Raw genomic sequence first — 16,995 nt, 5'->3', positions numbered from 1 at the left:
ATGGAAACTTACATTACCATATGTAAAATAGACAGCCAATGGGAATTTTCTACATGACTCAGGGAACTCAAACAGGAGGTCTAACAACCTAGAGTGGTGGGATGGGAGGGGAGATGGGAGGGAGTTTCAAGAGGGAGGGGACGTATGTATACCTATGACTGATTCATGCTGATGTTTGGCAGAAACCAACAAAATTCTGGAAAGCAATTATCTTCAACTAAAAATAAATAAATTAAAACAAATACACTGGAGACAGGCTACAAGGAGCCAGATGTCAGGTTGAAGAGGCCCCTACTGTCTAAACCTTGGATACCTCGAGAATAACAATAAATAAGAACAGTGATAGACTAAAATGCATTGAGTAAGACAAGTCATGAGTTTGTATCAAAAACAGTAATAGAGGAAGAGGGAAAGTGCTTCCTCACCATAAAATACCAATTCATAAATGCAGAATAAACAATTGAGTTAGCAGTTCTCTATTTTACAGCTAGCAGACAAGAATCATCAATGAAAGCTAAAACTAAAATGCTTAAATATTCTTAAAGAATTCCCTCCAAAGAATATTGAACAATATAAGAAGAAAAAAGCAACTTCACAGGGGAGAAGGCTGGCAGATATCAATTTAACCAAGGGATTAACATGACCTACAGCAGGACAAACCAGCATTATTTGCCCATGTTGTGATGCTCTGAGAAAAGCAACATTACTTACATCGTATCTCTGCCCCAAATACATAACCTGAATCTGATCATGAGGAAACAGCAGATAGACTTAAACTGAGATGCATTCTATAAAATCACTTGTCTCTATGGAAACTGTCATGATGCTACAAAAGACCATGAAAGGCCAAGCAATTGCCCTAGATTAAAAGCAGACTAAAATGCATGATAACTGACAATAATTGTGTTATCCTGTATAGGATTTTGGACCAGTGGGGGGAAAATGATATTGAAGATATAACTGGAACAGTTAACAAAATTAGACTGTGGACTGTAGATTATAATATATGGAAATTTTCATATGATTCTTATACATTTCTTTTTAAACTTGTGAATATTTCATATTAAGTAGTCTTTTAAGATTTTTGGGAAACTTTACAAGCTGACATTCAGAAATGCAGAGCCTATAACAGTCAAAAGGATAAATTCAGAGTACTAAAAAGTAGGTATTAAGAACAATTTTTAAAGTTATACTAATAAAAAAGTGGCAATGATGCAAGTATAGATAAATAGATCAAGAGAGCAGAGCTCAAAAAAATGCATTCATATATGGTCGCATGATTTATACAAACTGAGTGGTAACAAGATGGCATTTAAATAAGTCATGTTAAATCAATTGGTTATCAGTATGGAAGTAAACAAAATATTGACTCATAAATTAAACCATATACTAAAATTGATTTGAAATGAAGCCTAGACCTAAAAGGAGTTTTCTTCTAAAGTTTCTAGAAGAAAACACAGTGGACTATCTTTATAACCTCTGGATAGGCAATGGTTTGCTAAATAGCATGCAAAGCAACAAGGTTATTAAAAGACTATTTGCAGAGAGTAAAGGCAGACCATCAACTGACAGAAGATGTTCATCACACACATTAAACGACTCATATCAAAAATGCCAGAATCTCCTACAAACAAAAAGAAGACAAACAGCCTAGTTTAAAAATGGGAAAGAGACTTGAATGATACTTTCTAAAAGAAGATGTTAAAGAATCCACGTGCAATGCAGGAGACCCTGGTTTGATTCCTGGGTCAGGAAGATCCATTGCAAAAGGGATAGGCTACATGTTCTAGTATTCTTGGGCTTCCCTTGTGGCTCAGTTGGTAAAGAATCCACCTGCAATGTGGGATACCTGGGTTTGATCCTTGGGTTGGGAAGATTCCCTGGAGAAGGGAAAGGCTACCCACTCCAGTATCCTGGCCTGGAGAATTCCATGGACTGTATAGTCCATGGGGTCACAAAGAGTCGGACACGACTGAGCAACTTTCACTTTCATGACTTTGAAAGGAGCTCAATGAAATTAAAACCAGAATGAAACATCAGAATGGCTATAACCAAACAAAATTGACCTCAGAGAGACAGCAGTGAGTTTCCTGCCCAGGAATTGAACCTGGGTAATCTGGATGAAAACCAGAGACCACCAGGGGTATTCTAGCCGCGAGACCACCAGGGGTTAGAGGGTAGAAGCAAATTTCCCTGGCTCTTTCCTCCATTTGAAAGCAAGAATGTCTCAAGGAGGTAAAAACTGTAAAAACAGGTACAAAGTTTATTATTAGAGACACAGTACAATGTATGGGAGATTACACAAAGAAACTATTTAAGACATAAGCAAGGCAGAAATACATACCCACTAAGGAATGCAGGCGTCCTGAATGGGGAGGAACATAACCAGAGAGGAGTGTGAGTGTCCTCAATGAGGAAGGCACTGAAAAGTTGATTTAAATCACTCATATTGGACAGTCCTTCTGGGTCTTGTTTATATATGGCCAATTATCTTGTTTTTTTCTTCACATCTCATTAGTCCTAGGACCCTCCCCAAGATGCGTGCATAACTTTTTTCTATGATGGAGTTCAATGTAGAGACCTGTGGGTACATGTCCACACTTATTATAGGGCGGGGCCCCTCTCTTTTTGACCCCCAAGAAGCCTTCCTGCACATGAGCAAACAGGGAAGTCTTCCTGGACTTCAGCAGTGGGCACCTTATCTCTTCACTTTAGCAGAACTCAACTTTTGCCACTAGCTTTGTCCTTGAAGTGCCTGGGTGAGAACAAAGGATGAGTTTTACTCCACTCAACAAACACTAGGGGCCCAGCTCAAGTGCACATCTATCTCCTACCTCAGAATGACAAGGTCACATTTTACAGCTATATATGGAGCTTATTGATGCTTTCGAACTGTGGTGTTGGAGAAGGGACTCTTGAGAGTCCCTTGGACTGCAAGGAGACCCAACCAGTCCATCCTAAAGGAAATCAGTCCTGAATATTCATTAAAAGGACTGATGTTGAAGCTGAAACTCCAATACTTTGGCCACCTGATGTGAAGAACTGACTTATTGGAAAAGACCCTGATGCTGGGAAAGATCGAAGGCAGGAGAAGAGGATGACAGAGGATGAGATGGTTGGATGGCATCACTGACTCGATGGTCATGAGATTGAGTAAACTCTGGGAGTTAGTGATGGACAGGGAGGCCTGGCATGCTGCAGTCCATGGGGTCGCAGAGTCAGACACAACTGAGCGACTGAACTGAACTGAACTGAACTGATGGAGCTCATACACAGACAATGGGTGGTAATGGATACCGCTACTTTGGAAATCTCTAGTAATGTTTATCATCACTAAACATAAATGCCTTCCCTGTGATCTAAAAAGTCCATTTTTAGTCAGATAGCCAAGAGAAATCAGAACATATGCCAAACCAAAAGACATGTATGAGTATCTTTGTGTCAGCTAAATATCGTGTGCCATACTGAATACCAGAGAGAAATACTACATGCAGAATAAGAAGTAATGGATGCTTGCTACCTGTGACATCGTGGATACATCCAGAACACATTATGTTGGATGAGAGAGCCAGAGGTAATATAGGACACACTACACAATTCCGTGTAAGATTCAAGAGCAGGCAAAACCAGTCCATTGTGATGGAACATGGAATAGTGATTACCAGAGATGGTGCTGGCAGCAAAGCTAGCTCAGCACCCAGGAGAGGGCATTGGGAAAGTGTTTTTTTATCTTAATCTGGGCGATAAACACATGCTATTCTTATACATATGGTATATACATGTGTAAAAATATGTTGACCCATACATTTAAGGTGAGTGCATTTTGTTGTATGTATATTGTTGCTGTTTTTCAGTCACTCAGTCATGTCCGACTCTTTGAGACCTCATGGGCTGCAGCATGCCAGTCTTCCCCGTCCTTCACTATCTCCCAGAATTTGCAGAAACTCATGCCCATTGAGTCTGTGATGCTACCCAACTGTGTCATCCTTGGTTTTCCTCTTCAATAAAAACAACCTAGAGGGGTGGGATGGGGAGGGAGGTGGGTGGTAGGGACATAGGTATTCCTGTGGCTGATTCAGGCTGATGTTGGGCAGAAACGAACACAATACTGTAAAGAAATTATCCTTCAATTCAAAATAAATTTAAAAATTATTTAAAAGTTGAGCAGGAAAGTTTAAAAAAACAAAAACAAAAACATGAAACGTCGTAATACAATTCAGAAGTATACTTTTGAGAGTGTGAGAGATTTTATTCAAAGAGAAAACCCAGAAGCAGTAAAGAATAAGACCAGGTGATGCAGCAGTTCAATCATATTCAGCACCATAGCTCGGCAGCTTCTTCGCACCAGTAGCAGGTGAAGTCAGGCTAGGCGAGGGATTCTGAAGTATTTGTTGGAGAAGCCACAAGAGGGTCTCAAGTACAGGTAACCCAGTTTAACTGCCCTCTAGGGCTCTTTTTTCCTGTCTCCAGCCAGACGCAGCGGCCACCCCAGGTCTTCCCTGGAAGCCTTGAGTCTGGATCAGATGCCAACGCTTGAAACAAACAACACGCATCACTGGAGAGTGTTCCGTACTCTCAGAAGTGCCTGGGCTCCAACCCTTACCTCTCAGGTTAATTTTTATTTCCCCTTTCCTGCGAACTTGGGGAATGGAATGCAAATGCCGCTCACCCAAGTGGAACCGAATTGTCAGCTTCTTTAGAGCTGAGGACGGAGAGGACTGAGGCAGTAAAATCCCCACAAAATACCAGAGGGTGAGCACTGCGCATGCTCTGTAAAGCATCTTCGCCACCCCCCACCCCTGACCAGTCTCTTCCTCCGTCTCTCACTATCTGCCGCTCCTTTCCCCGCCAGCCCGCCACACCGTCCCCCGTTCCCAGGCTGGTTAAGCTGGGCATTGCAGGAAAATCAAAGCCAGAAAGATTTTCCTTTGAAGAGTATAGATTCTTGACCTTGAATTTTGCTTTCACACTTCTGCCCAGGAAGCTTGCTTTGAATTTGCCTTTCCTCAACTCATTTAGCTTAACAAACAAACAAACAAACAAACAAAAATCTCTTTTCAGACAGCACCATGGGAAGGGGTGCTTTCTATGGCAAAATATTCAAGCCTGTCAAACTGACCCGCTAAGTCTAATAAATGGAGTCAAGAGCCGGAAGAGATCGTAATAACAGATTGAAAATATGCAAGAAAGGAAAAGAATAAACAATAAAGAAATGTAAAAAAGGCATCACATTTTCTTTTCCACTGTTTGTATTGTAAAAACTTCCCTGGACACTTGCCATTATATTGAAATTTTGCAAATACATTCAAGTATCCATCTGTTTCTATTACAAACAACTTGAAAGCATCTGTAGTCATGTTCAAATAATAAAGAATACAGCAAGGAGCCTGAAACATTGGTCGAAGAACCAAGCAACAAATGTTTACTGAGCTCCTATTCATCTGAGAAGCAGTATGACATAGCAATTAAGAGATGTTGGCACCTGCTGCCGGGCTGTTAACTCCCAGTCCTCAACTTCCTAGCTGTGTGATCTTAGTGAAATGACAATTTCTCTGTGTGTTTCGTCCATCTTTGAAATGGGTATAGTGTTGTGAGAGTTAAAATTAGTTCGTTTGTCAATGTCTGATAGTTATTTCACTCAAGTTCCTATTTCTGTGTTTAAAATTGAGGCATAGATGAATTGTTTCTTTTTACATGCAGTTTTCTCACAGCACACATAAGTATCTGGAGACAACATATTTCTATAAGCAATTAATAAATAGATCATCATCTAACTGATTTCTGAAATGCTCAACTTCATTGTTGGATAGAGAAAATGAAATATTAGGGCAGAGTATGATAAATGTTCGTATTCCCTTGAAGCTGGAAGAAGTGTTGAAGCTGTTGAAAGTGGCAGAATGTAGGAATGCTGGGAATCTTAGCGTCATGACCTGAGTGAGAAAGATGTGGAAGGCAGTGGGGAATGTCAGAAGGACCCCGGGAAAGGATGAGCTGGAGCAAGCTCAAGGCACAGAGACAGAGACAGGAAGATGACAATGCAAAGAAGGCCCAGGACTTGACTGTTAAAGTATATCTGTATACACACTTTATGTGAGTTGCTTCAGTCATGTCTGACTCTCTGCGACCCTATGGACCATAGCCCGCCAGGCTCCTCTGTCCATGGGATTCTCCAGGCAAGAATACTGGAGTGGGTTGTCAGGCCCTCCTCCAAGGGATCTTTTCTGCCCGGGGAGTGAACAGTCTCTTGCATCTCCTTCATTGGCAGGCGGGTTCTCTACCACTAGCTCCACTTGAGAAGCCCGCTATATATACATACATTTGTCTTTCTATCTATCTCTCTATCCGTGTGTGCTAAGTTGCTTCAGTCATGTCCAACTTTGTGCGACCCCAAGGACTGTAGCCCACTAGACTCCTCTGTCCAGATTCTCCAGGCAAGAATATTGGAGTGGGTTGCCATGACCTCTTCCAGGGGCTCTTCCTGACCCAGGAATTGAACCTATATCTCTCAGGTCTCCTGCACTGGCAGGTGGGTTCTTTATCACTATCACCACCAGGGAAGCCCCTATTATATATCTATAGATCCTCATCATCAACAAACTTTACTCTGTAACCACGTTCATGTTGGTGAACCCAGAAATAAAGAGGAAAAAAAACAGGCAATTTTCTACTTACCCTTGCATATATTCTAAGAACACAGCTGTTTGACAATATATTAAAGAAACATCACATCCTTATAATTCTATGAACAGTAGTTCAGAATAAAATAATACTTTCTAAGACCTATTTTTTCCCCAATATAAAAGCCAACTTCTTAGTGAATGTAGTCTAAGGTATGTTGATTTGTAATACTTATATGGTGAAAGACTAACATTCTGAATGGTTATCACTAATGAAAACAAATGCAATTTTCAGGCTAAGTCTGAAAATGTATTGAACGAACTGCGCGTCACAGTTCAACCACATGTCTTTTGCTTTTACCTAGGTAGAGGTCTTTGTCTCCAACCTTCAACATTTCTCTTTCACTACTGCTGGTCATTGGTATGTATTATTCTCTCTTTGTGTGTGAAAGGTACACTCCGGGGTTGCTTTTTTCAAAGTACTCCCCAGCAAGCCACTTTTTCACGCAGAATCGCAGCAGTGCACTGAAGGGGTTCAGTCGATTTAGCACGACGTGTGCGGAGGACCGGTTGCTCAGCAGACCATCTCGCGCCTTCGCCCGGGCGCCTTAGGTGGGGACGTTCTAGGAGGTCTGGGAGCTTAGAGAACCAGAATGCGGTGTTGAAATGTCTGCAAGAGCGCATCCCTTCGGGACTTCTAAACCAAGGGGTCTTTCTAGACCCAGGGATCTTTCTAGACCAAGGGCTGCCGATCCTAGGACCCTGCCTTAGGCTCCCGGCGGGATCCCAGAGCCTCCCCGCCCCCTTCCCGGCCTCACGCTCCGGGTCCATTCAAACCTCTCTTGGCCTCGCGCATTGTCGAGCGTGTAATTGGGGGAACTCCTCCCCTCCCAGGCCGCCTCGGAGGTGCTGCCCGCCAGAGGAGCGGCCGCCTACCCGCCCCACCCCCGAGCGAGGCGGCCGCGCGGCCGGCGTAGAGCCCACTGCCCGGCATCTGCGCGCGGCGCGGCTCTCGCTTCGGGCGCGGTGGGCGGCGCGGGGCCGCGGTATCCGGGCCGCGAACCACCCGCGCCCGCCAGCCCGCTGCGCAGACCCGGCGCCGGGGCGCGGGCGGGGCCGGCGTCCCGCGTGGGCCCCGCGGAGGCGCGCGCAGACCCGCCGGCCGTCGGGGGCGCGGCCGCTGCCCGAGTCCGCACTTGTCCCGCCGCAGAGGCCCGGCGCCGTCGGAGGCAGCGAGGGCCAGGAGAAGCCGCGGAGCGGAGGGCCGCGCCCCGCAGGGAGCCTCGCTCGGCCTGGGGCCGCCGACCCCGCGCCCCTTCCGCGGCGGCATGGCCCCGAAGCTGCTGCTGCTCCTCTGCCTGCTCTCCGGCTTGCACGCACGGTGAGTGGCGCCCGGGGTGCGGAGCCTGGCGGGCGGGCGGCGGCGCGCTCTCCGTCGGTCCCCGGGGCCCGCCGCGCCCGGCCACCGTCGTCTGGGCTGCGGCGTCTCCCGCCGGGGCCGAGCGGGCAGGAGACGGGGAGTTGCAGGCTCTTTACCTGTCCCGTCTCCCTCGGCCACGGCCGTCTGCCTCTCCGGGCTGGGCGACCGCAGCCCTCTCTGCAGCCTGAAGCGCGGGGACTCCGAGACTAACGGGCTCTTCTCCTGAACCTTGTAAGGTCTGGTGGGTTTAAGGGATTTCGAAGACCAGCATCACTGGGGGAAGCCGGTGTCTACCTCTTTATCTCGCTCCTCCCCCTCCCCCAAGTGTTTCAGGGTTCCGCGCGCGCCCGCGGGCGCGTGAATGCACACACACAGATACACACCAACATTCTGTATGTCACACACTCATAGCAACGTTCTCTATCGTTTCCCTCCTTGAAATCTCCCGGGACCCAGGAGGCAGGTTTCTTGCGGCCGGGTTTAACCCGGCCTTTATGAGGAGTAGCCGGGCTGAAGGCAGATGGAGAAGGATGGGGGCATGGGGGGCAGCCAGGAGCCTTGCTTCTCGGAAAGGATTCCCCTCCCAGGTTCTGCGAACATATGCACGCTACACATAAGCACCCCTTCATATGAGCCGTTTTCACACGCAGCAGCATGCACAGACCTACCCGTATGAAGCAAGCATACTGAAGTTGGTAATGAGGTTTCTACCTAATACCTGTGGGAAATTACCTTACCATAGACACCCTTACCCTTCCTCCCGGCACACCAACCAGCTGATGGAAGCTTAAAAATAATTCAGGAAGAGATGAAGATGGCTCATGAGGATGGGAGGACAGTGGGACCAGAAGGGTTAAACCCTGTTGCTGTAAATATAAATGGAGATGCTGGGTTTGGTTCCTTAAATTCTGTCTCGGACTAGATCTCTGGTCAAGAGCCTAGAGACTGCCCTGTGCTTTGAAAATTAGAGCAGCTCCCTTCCTCCTGCTCCCCTCACAACCCCAAGAATCTCCAAGCACCTCGACTCCCCAAGCACTTTTGATTCCCTCTTCATTTCTGAGATCTGGGAGCTAGAGAGCCTTCCTGTGGGTCATAAGCCCTGCAGCTGTCAGTGTGCAGTGCTGGGAGGTGCTGCATGTTCCTTCAACTTCGTGAAGTACTGAGGAACTTGTTGTTCAGTCGCACCTGACTTTTGTGACTCCTTGGGCTGTAGCCCACTAGGCTCTGTCTGTCCATGGGATTTCCCAGGCAGGTATGTTAGACTGGGTTGCCATTTCCTTCTCCATGGGATCTTCCAGAACCAGGGATTGAACCCACATCTCTTTCATTGGCAGGCGGGTTCGTCACCACTGAGCCACTGAGGGAAGCCCCCTGAGGAACTAGGAAGGCACATGAACAAATCCTACAAGATATGAATTTGAAAAGGTCATAGTTCTCCCTCCCTCCCTTTGACAGACTGTGAGGAAGAAAGTCCTGTTCCTTCCTGCCACAAACTGCTGGTCTTGGCAAAGAGTTCAGAGTAAGAAAGGTGGATTGTATGTGCTGGGGAAGGCAGACTCACTGGAAACTCTCAACCAGGCAGCACACTCCTTGGGCCTTCAACTGAAGTTTCTTCCTGTCTAAGGAACGAGCTGGGAAGAGAAATGGAAGGGTGCGCTCCGAGGCTGATCCTGCTTGGATGTATCGCTGTTTAGAAACAAACAACGCCAGGCGTAATGTAGATGTCCCAGGTCATATCACGATCTAAGGTTGTGTCGAATTGAATTTCCTACTGCTACTGACTGGGTGAAGTGACCTGTAGGTGAGGGTTAGAAAATCAGCTGTTTAGATCTATAGATACTTAACATGTTAGAAAGAAGTCTGTTTATTGTCCTCATTACTTTATGTGCTTAGTAGGAAGATACGTGGGTGTCTGACTTGAGGCACTCAGGTATCTAGGGGTTCTTAAATACACATACAGTCTCTGGGTATTCTTCATCCCTCCATTTGGCCAAGGCAGATGTAACAACTTTAATATAGTCTTTGTCTGGGTTGATTCCATGGCCTTGATAATAGAAGTTGCATATAAGTTGAAAATAATCTTAGCAGTTAAACTAATTTTATTGCTATATGCCTCTTCTTTGAAAGTATCTTTTGTTCTTTGAATGGGTTACAGACATGTGAAGTAATCCAGTGTTCAGCATCACCTTTCAAGTGTTAGTCACTCAGTCGTGTCTGACTCTTTGTGACCCCTTGGACTGTAGCCCATCAGGCTCCTCTTGTCTATTTAATTCTCCAGGCAGCAATACTGGAGTGGGTTGCCATTCCCTTCTCCAGGGGATCTCTCTGACCCACGGATTGAACCTGTGTCTCCCGCATTGCAGGCTGATCTTTACCAGATCTGAGCCACCAGGGAAGCCCTCACCTTTCAAAACAGTTGTTAATTCTGAGAGGGTTCTCATTTGTGCTCTGGCCTGCCTTCCTGGTTTTGAAAAGCCCCAGAGAAGGTTCTGACAGTTGTGCTCTGTGGTGATAGGTTGGCAGCTCTGTGGAGAGCAAAGCACCCCATTCTGACACCCTTGGAAGAACTTATCCTACATTAAAAACACTAAGTCACATCTGGGCCTTAGTGACACCTTAAGTGAATGCCTAACTGTCTGAAGCTCAGGAGCTCCTTTTTATGTTTATGGATACATCCAGCTTTGTCTCTGCCCTTGCAGTTGAAGAGAAGTTGTAAGACATGAAAATACCGTCTGAGGGCTGAACTGTAAGTATATCATCAATTTGTTTTTAAGAAAGAGCTAATGATAGTATTTAGGATCCAACAATCCTGATAACAGAACACTTGTGAATATTATATATAACCCACTTGGAATTTAGAAAACAGAGCATTTTTGTTTTATTCATATGCTGGTGAGTCCTTGATGAGACTGGGTTCTCTACAAAGGGAAGCTTTTCTGTAGGGCTGGTGGTCTGGCACTAGTGCTGAGAAGCTTTGATTTCATTCTCTGAAGTCCTGTGCGAACTGGTGAGGCTTCAGGGTTGGGAGGAGCCCAGTGTTGGTCCAGAGCATCTCAGCCTGTGCCTGCCTGCTCTTTCCCCAACCCAGCCACAGAGCTGCAGGTGGCCCGTTTCACCTTCTGAAGGGGAAGGTGCTGAGGAAGATGTTGGGGTTGTTCTTTTCTTTGTCTCCCCCTTCACCTCCCCTGAACCAGGGAGCTTCACCTACCCTGAGCCAGGGAGCTTACGCAATTTCAGGAAAACACTCATCACCATTTCACCGCTAGAGGGAGAATTAGTCTCATTATAATACTTGTTATTGAAGTAGCTCAAAGTATTTTTTCAGAAACTAAGGCTGTGTATACAGAGAACTGACGAAGAGTTAGTGTGCTTCTGTGTACACATGAGTGTTGGGGGCAAGTGGAGATGCAGAGCATGGGAAGCATGGTCTGGTCTGTGCTAGTGAGCTGTCTCTGGGGGAGGGGAGGAGAGAAGAGACAGAGAGACCCCAGAGGGGCAGAGACTGCCCTGTGGGCGAGCTGGAAGGAGTCCTGAGGATGCTACACGCGATCCTGCCCAGGGGAGCTGTCCCTCTGCCCACAGTGTCCTGAGTGCCTTTGCTGTGGACTGAGTTGCCAGGCCTGTGGGCAGTGGTTGGCTCCCAGCAATCCATGTCCTTCTTCAACCCACTTTTTTTAGGGATGATAAAATTAATATTCATGATAAATAAAATATTCTCCTGTAACATTTTAGATTTGATAATGTTATTTATAAAAGTAAAAGTCTTACCAGTAATTAAATGAAACATATCACTTGTTAAATATCAGTCCCAAATTTTTTAAGTTCCTATTGATGGTGAATATTCAGTGCAAAAAATCCATGGCAATGTATAGTTCCTGTGGATGATATATATATATATTCTAACCTTTTTGTCAAGAAATAGAATTATAGTTTAATGTTGTTGCTATCATTTAGTCACTGAGTTGTGTCCAACTCTTTGTGACCACATGAACTTTAACCTACCAGGCTCCTCTGTCTGTGGGATTTTTCCAGGCAAGACTACTAGAGTGGGTTGTCATTTCCTTCTCCAGGGGATCTTAGCCAAGGGAAAAGCTAAATGAATTCAATATTCAAGATATATGCCATATACTATTATCAAAACTTCATGTATGTGTATATATTCATACAGACCTAGGCTGACACTGCTCTGATCTATGTTAAAGCTAGTTAACACTCATTAAAAACTCATATACATACCACATGACATATACGTAAGATTTTACAGATGTTATATATTATAGTTATGTTATAATGTTATTATATTATGTTGTTGTTGTTTAGTTGCTAAGTTGTGTCCAACTCTTTTGCGACCCCATGGACTGTAGCCTGCCAGGCTCTTCTGTCCATGGGATTCCCCAGGCAAGAATAATGGAATGAGTTGCCATTTCCATTTCCAGGGGATCTTCTCAACTCAGGGATCCAGCCTGTGTCTTTTGCATTAGAAGGAGCGTTCTTTACCACTGAGCTACCAAGGAAACCTACAGATTATTTAGACTGTACTAAAAATTTACATCCAGACATCCTGGAGCATAAAGTCAAGAGGGCCTTAGAAAGCATTATTATGAACAAAGCTAGTGGAGGTGATGGAATTCCAGCTGAACTATTTCAAATCCTAAAAGGTGATGCTCTTAAAGTGCTGCACTTAATATGCCAACAAATTTGGAAAACCTAGCAGTGGCCACAGGACTGGAAAAGGTCAGTTTTCATTCCAATCCCAAAGAAGGGCAATACCAAATAATGTTCAAACTACTGCACAATTGTACTCATTTCACATGCTAGCAAGGTAATGTTCAAAATCCTTCAAGCTAGGCTTCAAGAGTACGAGAACCGGGAACTTCCAGATATATAAGCTGAATTTAGAAAAGGCAGAGGAACCAGAGATCAAATTGCAAACATCCATTGGATCATAAAAAAAGCAAGAGAATTCCAGAAAAACATCTGCTTCATTGACTATGCTAAAGCTTTCTGACTGTGCATCACAACAAACTATGGAAAATTCTTAAGGTGATGGGAATACCATACCACCATACTTGTCTCCTGAGAAGCTTGTATGCAGGTCAAGAAGCAACAGTCAGAACTGGATATGGAAAAAAAGACTGGTCAAAATTGGTAAAGGAGTATATCAAGGCTGTACATTGTCACCCTGTTTATTTAACTTACATGCAGAGTGTGTGTGTGTGTGTGTGTGTGTGTTAGTTGCTCAGTTGTGTCCAACTCTCTGTGACCCCATGGACTGCAGCCCATCAGGCTCCTCTGTCCATAGAATTTTCCAGGCAAGAATACTGGAGTGGGTTGCCATTTCCCTCTCCAATATGCAGAGTACATCATGTGAAACACCAAGCTGGATGAATCTCAAGCTGGAATCAAGATTGCTGGGAGAAATATCAGTAACCTCAGATATGTAGATGATACCACCCAAATAGCAGAAAGTGAAAAGGAACTAAAGAGCCTTTTGATGAAGGTGAAAACAGAGAGTGTAAAAGCTGGCTTAAAAATCAATGTGCAAAAAACGAGGATCATGGCATCTAGTCCCATCACTTCATGGCAAATAGATGGGGAGAAAAAGGAAACAGTGACAGATTTTATTTTCTTGGGCTCCAAAATCACTGCAGACAGTGACTGCAGCCATGAAATTAAAAGCTGCTTGCTTCTTGGAAGAAAAGGTATGACCAACCTAGTCAGCATATTAAAAAGCAGAGATGTCACTTTGCCGACAAAGGTTCGTATAGTCAAAGATATGGTTTCTCCAGTAGTCATGTATGGATTGGAGGGCTGAACTATAAAGAAGACTGAGAGCTGAAGAATTGATGTGTTTGAATTGTGCTGGAGAAGACTCTTGAGAGTCCCTTGGACAGCAAGGAGCTCAAACCAGTCAATCCTAAAGGAAATCAATCCCGAATGTTCATTGGAGACTTTGGCCATCTGATATGAAGAGCTGATTCTTTGGAAAAGACCCCCGTGTTGGGAAGGATTGTGGGCAGGAGGAGAAGGGGGCGACAGTGGATGAGGTGGTTGGATGGAATCATCAACTCAATGGACATGAGTTTGAACAAACTCCAGGAGACAGTGAGTGACAGGGAAGCCTGGTATGGTGCAGTCCATGGGGTCACAGATAGTTAGACACGACCGAGTGAGTGAACAATGACAAAAATTAACATAAAAATACATGTCACAGAAGCCAGCTGTCTTGTGAGGTTGTTGCCATCTGGAAAGCTAAACAGAAATGAGCTTATACTTAATCAGGACAAATAAACCTCAATGCAATTTTCTATTTTGTTACCTTTTGTGAAGAAAGATATGTCATTATGGCACACACTCTGACAAGCCGTGAAGGAAGAAGTTTGCTTGTTTTTGTGTGTGACAGACTTTTTTGCATCGGTTAATGGCAGGCCCCCTGGAAGAGCTACTTTGAAGAGGAGACTCTCCTCTTCTCAGGCCCAAATTGCTGTGCTGCTGAGATGACCTCACTCACTAAAAAAACGACCTTGTCATTTTGAGGCTTTTCCATTCAAGTACACCCGGGAGAGGTGGCTGTCGGGCTCAGCCCTGCTTGGGACAGATTCCGATGCTCAGCATTCATTTGGATTCATCTATTAAAGGGCCAAATGCTAAAGACATGTTAGAAAGGTTTTAGTTTTTGTAATACCAGACCACCTTACCTGCCTCCTTAGAAACCTGTGTGCAGGTCAAGAAGCAACAGTTAGAACTGGACATGGAACAATGGACAGGTTCAAAATTGAGAAAGAAGTACGTCAAGGTGTATATAGTCACCCTGCTTGTTTAACTTATATGCAGAGAATATCATGAGAAACGCTGGGCTGGAGGAAGCACAAGCTGGAATCAAGATTGTTTGGAGAAATATCAATAACCTCAGATATGCAGATGACACCACCCTTACAGCAGAAAGCGAAGAAGAACTAAAGAGCTTCTTGATGAAGGCAAATGAGGAGAGTGAAAAAGCTGGCTTAAAACTCAACATTCAAAAAAATGAAGATCATGGCATCATTCCATGGCAAATGGATGAGGAGACAATGGAAACAGTGAGAGACTTTATTTTCCTGGGCTCCGAAGTCACTGCAGATGGTGACTGCAGCCATGAAATTGAAAGACACTTGCTCCCTGGAAGAAAAGCTGTGACAAACTTAGACAGCATATTAAAAAGCAGAGACATTACTTTGCCAACAAAGGTCCATATAGTCAAAGCTATGGTTTTCCCAGTAGTCATGTACAGATGTGAGGGTTGGACCATAAAGAAGGCTGAGTGCCAAAGAATTAATGCTTTTGAACTGTGGTGTTGGAGAAGACTCTTGAGATTCCCTTGGACTGCAAGGAGATCCAACCAGTCCATCCTAAAGGAAATCAATCCTGAATATGATGTTGAAGTTGAAGCTCCAATACTTTGGCCACCTGATGTGAAGAACTGACTCATTAGAAAAGACCCTGATGCTGGGAAAGATTGAAGGTGGGAGGAGAAGGGGACGACAGAGGATGACATGGTTGGATGGCATCACTAACTCAATGGACATGAGTTTGGGTAAGCTCCGGGAGTTGGTGAAGGACAGGGAGGCCTGGCGTGCTGCGATTCATGGGGTCGCAAAGAGTCGGACACAACTGAGTGACTGTACAATAACAACAAGCCTGCTCTGTACGAGGTGAATCAGTTTATGTGGCAGGAGGTATGTGAAATCACCAGAGGGTATTTACCAACCAATATCTCTTCCTTGGCACCCCACATGGGTGCTGGCAAAGCATATTACCCTTTTATGTCCCTATGTCTGCCTAAACCAAAGGTGCTCCATGAGAAGCACAGAGTCAGACTCAACTATTTTCAATGAGAGCATTCTGCAAAAACTGTTCACCTTAAGCTAAAATGAGGTTTTTGTAATGAGAAGTGGAAGCTGCAAGTTGTTTTTGTCTTGACCTTCAGAAGATCTCAAGGTCGATGTAAGGAAGGCTGACTTTCTGCTTGTTGGCCTTCATGTATTGGATTACTTATTACGATGTCTATGATTTAACATTTAATTTTTTTATGACATTTAATGAAAGCATCATATTACAGTAATAGCACTGGCATTCTTCTTATTGGATTCTTTTTTGTGTGTTTTGTTTTACTTTTAAGATTTTAGAGGTAATTTTTTGAATGGGCTGAGTGTACTGGGGGTTTTCTACCTATTTCAGTGGTGCTTGGGCAGGCCAAAGCTTAAGACATTTCCTGGCATCATTGCTACAACTTACACGTCACACTTTGTGCTGTAATTACAGGACCAGGAAGGTGGAAGAAGATGAATATGAAGATTCATCATCAAACCAAAAGTGGGTCTTGGCTCCGAAATCCCAAAACACAGACGTGACTCTTATTCTCAACAAGTTGCTAAGAGAATATGATAAGAAGCTGAGGCCAGATATTGGAAGTGAGTGCTGATGTTTGCTACTTTAGTAGGAAACATAGTGTGATATATTTTTTAAGTTTTTATTTTAAATAATTAAGAATTTGCAGGAAGTGGCAAAGGTAGTGCAGAGTCACACAATTCATGGGTATCAAACTAACAGTTGACATTGGCAGAGTGTGTGTACATGGCTCCACACTGTCTTGTCACATGTGGATCTGTGTAATGATACTATAATTGAGATGCAGACCAGTTTCATCACCATGAAGTTTCCCTTCCCGCTATCGCTTTAGAGTCATATCTGTTTCATGCCTTCAAAATTTCTACCCTGTCAACCACTAATTTCTTTATTTCCATAATTTTGTCATTTTGAGAATGGGGCATACGTGCAGTCATTCAGTACATGACTTTTTGAGACTGGCTTTCCTTTCCTCAACAAAGTGATTTTGAGATCCATTCAAGTTGTTGCATATATCAATAGTTTGTTTCACTTATTGCTAAGTAATCTTCCATGCTATGGATGGACCATACT

The 16,995-nt window shown here is 44.4% G+C and overlaps 1 protein-coding gene across 2 annotated transcripts in view; it reads left to right on the top strand.

Moving 5' to 3' along the window:
• Nucleotides 1-7,175: 7,175 nt before the first annotated feature.
• GABRG3 (gamma-aminobutyric acid type A receptor subunit gamma3) overlaps nucleotides 7,176-16,995 on the top strand; it is a 681,490-nt gene continuing 671,670 nt past the window's right edge. For both annotated transcript variants that reach the window (XM_081551391.1, XM_081551392.1), the window contains exons 1-2: nucleotides 7,176-7,998; nucleotides 16,339-16,487. In XM_081551391.1, the coding sequence (XP_081407517.1) occupies nucleotides 7,946-7,998; nucleotides 16,339-16,487 (202 nt within the window). In that variant the 5' untranslated portion in view covers nucleotides 7,176-7,945. The remainder of the gene's footprint in view (nucleotides 7,999-16,338; nucleotides 16,488-16,995) is intronic.

The sequence above is a fragment of the Giraffa tippelskirchi genome, chromosome 12, assembly GCF_054371585.1.
Source record: "Giraffa tippelskirchi isolate mGirTip1 chromosome 12, T2T-mGirTip1v1.2.pri, whole genome shotgun sequence".
Lineage (NCBI taxonomy): Eukaryota > Metazoa > Chordata > Mammalia > Artiodactyla > Giraffidae > Giraffa > Giraffa tippelskirchi.
This window is presented reverse-complemented; position numbering and strand designations above follow the sequence as displayed.